Here is an 8,039-nt window from a genome sequence, read left to right as displayed (position 1 = left end):
GTGCCGGCCGCCTGCCCCGCACCCAGCGGTCTCCCTTCTCGTTCCAGGGCTCCTCTCACCTGCCGCAGCAGCTGAAGTTCACGACCTCCGACTCCTGCGACCGCATCAAGGACGAGTTCCAGCTCCTGCAGGCCCAGTACCACAGGTATGTGCCCCCGCGAGCTCAGCCCGGGTCTCCCCGCAGTGTCCGCAGCGCTGACCAGGACTCACCGGCATCGCTCCGGCTCTTCTGCTTCATTGCTTTGCTGCACGGGCCAAACGGGAGCGCCACGGAGGGGTCCCAGTTGTGTAGCTTGGGTCACCTTTGGCTAGAGGAGGACCTAAGGCGAGGAATTAGTTGTGTCCACTTGGGAGCCCAGCAAGCAGAATGTGCATCTTCCCTCGCCAGCCGAGCTCTTTTCTCCGAGTGCTGCTCGGCCAGGACCGTGTGGAGCCTTGCCAGGCCTCCTGCCTCTTGCTGGGAGTTTTCCTCGGTTCTTCTCGCTGGCTGCCATTCTTGGACAGTGAATGCTGCAGGGAGCACTTAAATCCAAAAGCTTCCGCTTTTCTGTGTGTGTATGTGTGGAAATATTTCTGCTGACCTGAAGCTGGCTTGTGACAATCTGTTGCTTTGTGTGTGTCTGAAATAAATGTGAAGCTCTTGGGTAAAATCAGGTGGGTGATGCCCTCTGCCTTGGCCCAGCAGGCTGCGGGGTGCTGGCTGTGGCACGTGCCTCAGTGCTGTGCATCTGTGACTTCGCTGTCTGCCTTCCTCCAGCCTGGCCTTCGCTTAGTGGATGGGACACAGCTTTGTGGCTCCAACAGGAGCAGACAGAAAAACTGGTGGGAAATGGCCATTTCCTGGTGTCTCCATGTCTCTGGGCAGTGCCAGCAAGGGAGTAGGGGAGCCTAAGAAACATGCCTGTTGGAAGGGAGACTGACCCCCAGCCCAGTCCACCCCCTCGGACTTAACCTGCTCAAGAAGAAGCAGGTTTTGTGTAGGTGAAGCTGTTTCTTGTTTGAAACATAAAACCACAGGACATGGTGGCTGCAGTTGCTCGGCTGGTGAGTTCGAGTCTCATAAAACACTGGGAGCAGTGGCACGTTCTCTGAAGGGTATGAAGAATCTAGGGGAGAGAAAAAACTCCTTTCTTCTGGAGGGGTGTGCTGCACTTGGGCCTCCTCCTCCCACCATCCAGAAATGGATCTGGCTTTGGTTTTCAAGTTGTGTTGGAGCATCTCTTGAGTGCTGCAGACAGGCCCCTGCTAGAAGCCATCCCCAGCTGCCAGCAATGTGTTGAGGGAAGGCAAACCCCTCTCTGGGCAGCTGCTTCTGCTTCTGCCCAGTGTCTGCTTCCTGCTGGGGGGGGTCGGTGTCCAGCTGGTGGGTGGCCTTGTGCCGCTTCTCCTGAGCATGTGTTGGTGGCAGTTCAGCTGGGAAGGTGGGAGCGGATGCTGCTGCTGTCGCCGCTGTGCCAGCGCGTTGTGGCCCAGCTCTGACCACCCCTTGGAGTCTGGATGGTGGTGCCGAGAAGCCAGCCTGGCCAGGACAGGGTTGTGCAGGAAGCAGCTGCTCCGTGGCGATCAATTCTCTCTCTCCTCCTGTTTGTGATTTTCTTACTGTTTTCTGGCTTTTCAGCTTGAAGTTGGAATGTGACAAACTAGCCAGTGAGAAATCGGAGATGCAGCGTCACTACGTCATGGTAAGGATGGGCCCCAGCAGCCAAGAGCCTGTGGGTGGTGTGGTGAGTGCTCTGGCAAGCAGGTGCCTGTGCCTGGGGGGAGCAGCAGGTCTCTAGGCAAGGCTGGCATTGGCTTTGCTGAAAATGGGGCTTTTTTTACATTTTGTGTTGTCTGCATGCGATGGATTGTTGAAATTGGAGAAGCAGCAGAGAACTGTTGGACACAGAGAACCAAGGGGCCCAGTGGCTGGATGCTGTCGGTGGTGTCTTTGGCCTTGCTGCTGCCTGGTTGCTTGACCCTACTCCCTGTTCCCTCTTAACACCTGAGAAGGAGCTGCAAGGTGCTGGTGTGCAGGCATCTGGGGACTCTAGGACAGTTATGGCCAGTGAAAGACAACGTGGCGCTCTGAGAAGTCATGAAGCTGGGAAACTCCATAAGCCTGATGGGAATTGGAAGCAAAAACCAGTTAAACCCTGGGCACCTTCTCATGACCCCCTGCAGTCCTGTGGTGCTTAGTGCTAGTATGTCTCACCAGTGCATATGTCCCAGTTCAAATCTCAGGGCAGTGCCTGGTAAAGGCACAAGATGTGGTGCCATGTGTGGCAGCAGCCCGAGCTGTAATTCTAAAGAGCAGTCTGCCAGGAGACAGCCATGTTCTTGTTGGCAGGTGACAGTTTGTGTGCCAGGCGATGCCTCTGTCCTCCCACACCTGGAAGAGCCCTTCTAGCAGAGGGGAAGGATGCCAGGCAAGGCTGTGGTCTGCTCCTTTCCTGTCAAGGAGTTAACTGGAGGTTGTGATGCTGTCCACAGAGATGAGCTGATGCCTGGTTCCTGGCTGCTGCACCTGCCCTGGAAGGAAGAGACAAGATGTAGAAACTTAGCAGCAGCTCTTCTGAGCAGAGTTAGGACTTTAAAACCAGAAATAAGGGAGGTGGGCCCTCAATCTTCCCGTACTGCCCGTGTATCCAGGCTACAAGGCTGTGGGGAGCAAGGTGTGCGAGGAGCTGGGAAACAAGGAGAAGAGGTCGCAGCTTGTGGTGTATATTAGTGGGGAAGCCTGGCCCATTCTCACTGGTAAATGTTTCCTGGGCCTTGCAGCCTGCGTGGAGACTCATCTGCAGGTGTGGCTGATGGATATTTTTTTCCCTTAATGCCAACAGTCACCACAATAGATCCAGGTTCCCTCAATGGCAGGGAGGAAGGGCTATTGCTCGTCGTGCAGCTCGCGGGGCTCTGCAGGCGCAGCGGCTCCCGCCTCGTCTGCGTGGCTGAGCGGGAGTCGCGCAGAGCTGCTCCTGCTCCCCACCACAGCGAGTGGCAGGACGCGAAGAGGAGGGTTCCTGTGAACGTGCAGAGCTGCTACAGCTGCTCTGATTTTTGCGTAAGTCACAACTGGCAGCTTGGGGGTCGGATTCCTGCTTTCTGCTCAGTCCTCAGAATGCAGAGAAGCCTCGAGAGCCAGCAGTGATGTTAGAGCAGACTGAGATCCTGGCAATGCCAAGCTGGGCACTTCTCAGACTTGTGGCGTCAGTACCAAAATGCCAGTAATCTTCTCCTTGAATTAAATGAGCACAGATGTGGGTTTTTCTTCCCCTTTGGAAAAATCGGGATTGCAGCGTGCAAACTGAGGGAGGAGATTTCTGAACTCTCAAACGTCAGCCTTAAAACAGCTTCTTCCAGGCATCAGGAATTAGCTTCTTCTGCCAGTAGATTGCTCTGTAGCTGCCTGTTGCTGCTGTGTGGGGGTTTTCTGGGTGGCTTCTTTTTTTTTTTTTTTTCTTTTTTTTTTCTGCATAGCTTCTTGAACAGCTGGAGCTGTGTGCAGCTGGATCTGTTACTTGCTAGATGAAGCCCAGTTGTGATCTCTTCCATTTGCTGCTGAAGCAGCCACGTGGGCTTTAGGATATCGGCCAGGCAGAGCTCGTAGAGTCAGGCTGCCTCTCTTTTGGCTGTAGATACAGAATTCTACGCATCCCTGAGACTTTTTTTGGGTTTCAAGCAGCATCACTCTCACCTTAATGCAGACTGATGAAAGGTGTCTGCGAGGGGTGTTGTGTGGGGCCCAGCTGGCAAGTTCCCAGGTCTCTGCAGCAGTGTAAGTCTGGAGCAGCGTAGGCAGGGAGTGCCTGGGTTTGGTGCTTCTGCCTTAGACCTGGAGAGGATCTCTGTGTTTGCCTCCTGGTATCTTTGTTTGCCAGGGCTGGTCTCTCCTCCTGTCCTTGCCCAGCCTTTGTAGAAGACCTTGCTAGGAAAGCTGTAGTAGTTCAAAGCACTGCTGTTTGGAGCCGCTTTACCTGGTGGAGACTCGACGTAAAATTTCTTTTGTTTTCTTCTCTCCTTCTCTGCAGTATTACGAGATGTCTTATGGGCTGAATATTGAAATGCATAAACAGGTAGGGGAAGGCATTTCCAAGTGCTCAAATTCTCGGGGAGGGTGAGTTGTCTGCTGTGCTTTGCCCTCTCTCACTTCAGTGGCATTTCATGGCTGTCCCATGAGCCTGTAAAACATCAGAGCTGGTTTTGAAATGCAGGGACTCCCCACCTCTCAGGATCGTAGTGCTGGACTGAGACCTTCCACCCTGGGCTGTGAGCACAGCCTGGTTCTCCTCAGGGCCTGAACAGGTATTTAAGCACTGGAAGGGCAGTGCAGGTCAGGCAGGGTCTGGAGCTGCAGCTCAAGGTCAGTCAGCAGATTCAAACCTGGAGTGGAGGACAGGAGATGACCCCATGTCCTTTCCACCCTCCTCCCAGGCCCTGGGTGTGTTCCTGGCCCTGCCACCTACCCTGGAGCTCAGGAAGGCTTCTCGTGAGCACCTCAACATGACAAATTCCTCTGGCTCCCTGGTGTTCCTGCTGCAATCAAGCCAGAGAGCACTTCTCTTGGGCTGTGATTGGGTGACACAATGGCAGTCCTAAGAAGGCTCATTGTGGTGGAGACTGTGCTGCAGCCTGGATAAGTTTGTTCATTACCTTCACTAGTGGTTAAGTTGTTAACTATCCCTGATGGCTAATTACCTGTACTGTTAACAACATGAGCCTCCTTCTCTGAGCCTGACTCTCTGGCTTCAGCTTCCAATCACAAAGTCATCTGAGTGTAGTGGGTCAGTTTTAAGCCTCAATATAATTCTGCTCCCCACAAAAGCACTTGGTACCTCCAGTCCCATCACCTTCATTGGTAAGCCCATGAGACTGGCTTCCCTGGGAAACTTACACCTTGATAAAGGATCTAAGCCGCGAGTCCTCGCTGCTGTCCTATAAACTGTCTCACAGCCTAGGCCACTCCCCTGTGGTGCTGGTGGGAGCCCCTTTGCTCGTTCCAGTGCATCCCTAAATCCTGGGGCTCTGTATGTCTTTTAATGCTATTGGAAAGTGATTTGTGAAGAGCTTTACTCTTTCCCAGGACAAAAGCATTTAACGCCCCAGAATTTGCCACCTGCTTATATGAGGCTGGGGAATCACAGAATGGTTTGAGCTGGAGAGGACCTTAAAGAGGTTGCTCAAAGCCCCATCCAACCTGGCCTTCAGCATTTCAAGGGATGGGGCATCCACAGCTTCTCTGGGCAACCTGTTCCAGTGCCTCAGCACCCTCACGGTGAAGAAGCTGCCCAGTCCTTGTGGTGTCCCTGAATGGCCCCAGTGCTGCAGCCTGGCAGCAGGTGAACGCTTGCCTTTGGGGAGGGGGAGTCTGAGGACCCAGAGCAGAGTTCTCGGCAGAGGCAGCTCCTATGTTTGTGTCCACATGGCAAAAGTAATTCAACACATCCCCACCTCAGTCTGTAAGAACTTTCCTCTCTGGTTGCTGCCAATTCATTAAATGAACATTGGAGACCTGGAGAGGGAAGATAATATTGAAGAATACTGAAAAAGGTCTTTGCCCTCAGCAGTATTGATTCATTTAGCTATGTAGGGAGGTGCTTGCCCACCCCTTGTCGTGAGCACCGGGACACTGCCAGCATCTTTCCAGGGTTGTTCCATACTTGAGTCCTGCCTGGGGAGGGTGAAGGTGGGGGAGCTGGTGCTGAGGGTTGCCAGTTCTGAGACAGCTGATGCATTGCCTTTCCATTATTCCTGCTTTCTAGGCTGAAATCGTCAAGAGGCTAAATGGGATTTGTGCGCAGGTTCTGCCCTACCTTTCGCAAGAGGTGAGTCCCCCAGCTCTGCCGCGGGGGAGCCCTGCAGGGGGGAGCAGAGGCCCCGTCCCGCTCTGGGCAGCAAGGTGCCATGGCTCTCCTGCACAGGCAGCTGCTTGCTCCTAGTCTGGGGAACCTTACCACTTGCTGTGGGGACCAGCCCTTCAAGTCAGGTTTGGTCTGGAGGCCTTTGAGCAGCCCCCTGAGGTGCTGTGTGGGGGCCAACGTGCCCCTGTGCCCCTTGCTGGTGGCTGTGCACCGAGATTGGCTCTGTTCTCTCTGTGATTCCTGAGTCACCAGCCACTTCTGCATGGGCAGCTAACTGTGAGAGGGAGGTGTTTAAAAAAAATACCTCCACATGGCTCCTCCTTGAGATCTGGTTCCTCTGCCTCATTAATGAATACAGTTGATGGGCTCCTCCCACTCCCCTGAGAAATTAATTGGGAGGGCTTGAGAGTTGCTGCCCAAGGCAGGAGGAAGATGAAGCACCTCTAGTGCTGTATATATCCACCTCCCCACACAATCCTGCAGAGGCTGAACTCCACCTCTGTTCTCGTAGCTGTTTTTTTGGTCAGGACTGGCTGTGGGACGGAGGCAGTTTCTCAGCCTGGGCTAGCTGTGGGGCTGGGGACAGGGTGCGTTTTTCCCACCCACCTGTTCTCAGGGGAGACAAAGGGGCTTGCTGATCAGATCAGAGCTGCCTAATAACTAAGCCACAACTAAACCTTTTGTGTCTTAATGCCACCCCTTCACCCTCCCCAACTCTGTCCTGCTGCCAAGTTGAAAAAATCCAGTTGCTGAAGTGCAGTGGACAGGCCTTGTGTTCGGAAACCTTGTGCTTTGAGGAGCAAGCCCAAGTTGTCCTCTGTTTTTTAAAGTATGTGATAGAGTTCTTTTTCCTACCTGTGTTTGGAGCAGCTATGCTGGGCTCTTCCACAGCAACATCTTCCAGCTGCTGCAGCTGGGACATGGGATGTGTCCCAAGGGTGGAGAGCTTCCCAAACTGCTTCTGATTTTAGGGCTTGTTTTGTTGTGGCCTCTCACTTTGTGTCAGGTCTGGGTAGGAGAGAGGAGGCAGGGGGAGAGGCATTGCCTGCATTGGAGCCCTTCTGGCCAAGGATCACTGGACCTGTGCAGAGCAGGACAAGGATGGGAGTAAGGGGGGGATGTGCTTAACCCTGTGGTGAACAACTGGAATGAGACAAATGTGCCTCCTTCCCTGCTCTTTGCTGCTGTGAGCCTCACTGGTGGAAGGGCCTTGTCACAAATGAAGTGTGTGTAGATGTCTCCTGCTGCGGGCTTAAAAAGCCCACTGCTGGGCTCTGGCGTCTCTGTGCTAGCAGCTGAGGTAACATACGTGTGTGTGTGTCAGACCCAGCAGGGCTCAGTCCCTGTTCTCTTCCCCTGTGATACTAGAAATGACCCTGAATTCCTCTGTTCTCTCCACTCCAGCATCAGCAGCAAGTCCTGGGTGCCATTGAACGAGCCAAGCAGGTTACAGCACCAGAGCTGAACTCCATCATCCGTGTACGTGATGCATGTTTAGTTTGGGTTCAGAGGGACAGGAATCTGTGTCTTTGGCCTTGGAGACGGAACTGGGCAGGGGAATTGTGACCTGGGGATGTGCCTCACGTGCTGGGAGCAGGATGCACCGGGTGTGGAGCTGCAGCCCTGCTGGGATGAGGCCAAGTGCTGGGCGAGCCCTGCTGGCTTGGGGCTGGTTTTGTCCATAGTTGTTGTGCCATGGACATGGGCTTGCAGGGGAGCATGGATTCCTCTGTCCCAGCAGAATGCAAGGAGACGAGCTTTTGTTTTGAGCACAAACTGCAGCATCTCCTTGAATATTGAAGCACCAGCTGTTCTTGGTCAAGGTTGGGAGGGCTTGGACCTCATCCTTGGAGCATGCCAGAGTCTGGGGCCAGATGACCTGTAGGCTAAGGGCTGTGTGTTGTGCTGGGGACGTGCTGTTGAGTCTTCTTTTGAGGCAGTCATAGCCCAAGGACTCCACCTACACTGTTTGGGAGGTGGGGGGTTGGTTGGCTCAGGTTTTTCTTTCCCATGAGGCTGTGGTGCCTTCCAGGACCCTGAAGTCCTGGTTTTAAGCTTGTCTGCTGAGAGAGTCTGTCTGAGCAGCCCAGGCCCTTGGGTTGAGGTCCAGGTGCACTCAAAATGACAATATCTCTCTCCTGTTCTCCTGTCTGTCCATCATTCTCTACAGCAGCAGCTTCAAGCTCATCAGCTGTCGCA

At 53.9% G+C, this 8,039-nt stretch overlaps 1 protein-coding gene across 1 annotated transcript in view; it reads left to right on the top strand.

Moving 5' to 3' along the window:
* Positions 1–47: 47 nt before the first annotated feature.
* Positions 48–8,039, top strand: part of LOC103780132 (amino-terminal enhancer of split-like) — a gene marked incomplete at its 5' end in the record, with an annotated part of 8,190 nt that continues 198 nt past the window's right edge. Inside the window, 6 exon segments of the mRNA XM_008947782.1 lie at positions 48–145; positions 1,619–1,682; positions 4,011–4,055; positions 5,742–5,804; positions 7,245–7,319; positions 8,011–8,039. The exon segment at positions 8,011–8,039 is cut by the window's right edge and continues 1 nt beyond it. Coding sequence (XP_008946030.1) covers positions 48–145; positions 1,619–1,682; positions 4,011–4,055; positions 5,742–5,804; positions 7,245–7,319; positions 8,011–8,039 — 374 coding nt within the window.

The sequence above is a fragment of the Merops nubicus genome, unplaced genomic scaffold (genome assembly GCF_000691845.1).
Source record: "Merops nubicus isolate BGI_N331 unplaced genomic scaffold, ASM69184v1 scaffold23429, whole genome shotgun sequence".
Taxonomy (NCBI): Eukaryota; Metazoa; Chordata; class Aves; order Coraciiformes; family Meropidae; genus Merops; species Merops nubicus.
The sequence above is the reverse complement of the archived record's forward strand: the minus strand, read 5'-3'. Positions and strand labels throughout refer to the sequence as shown.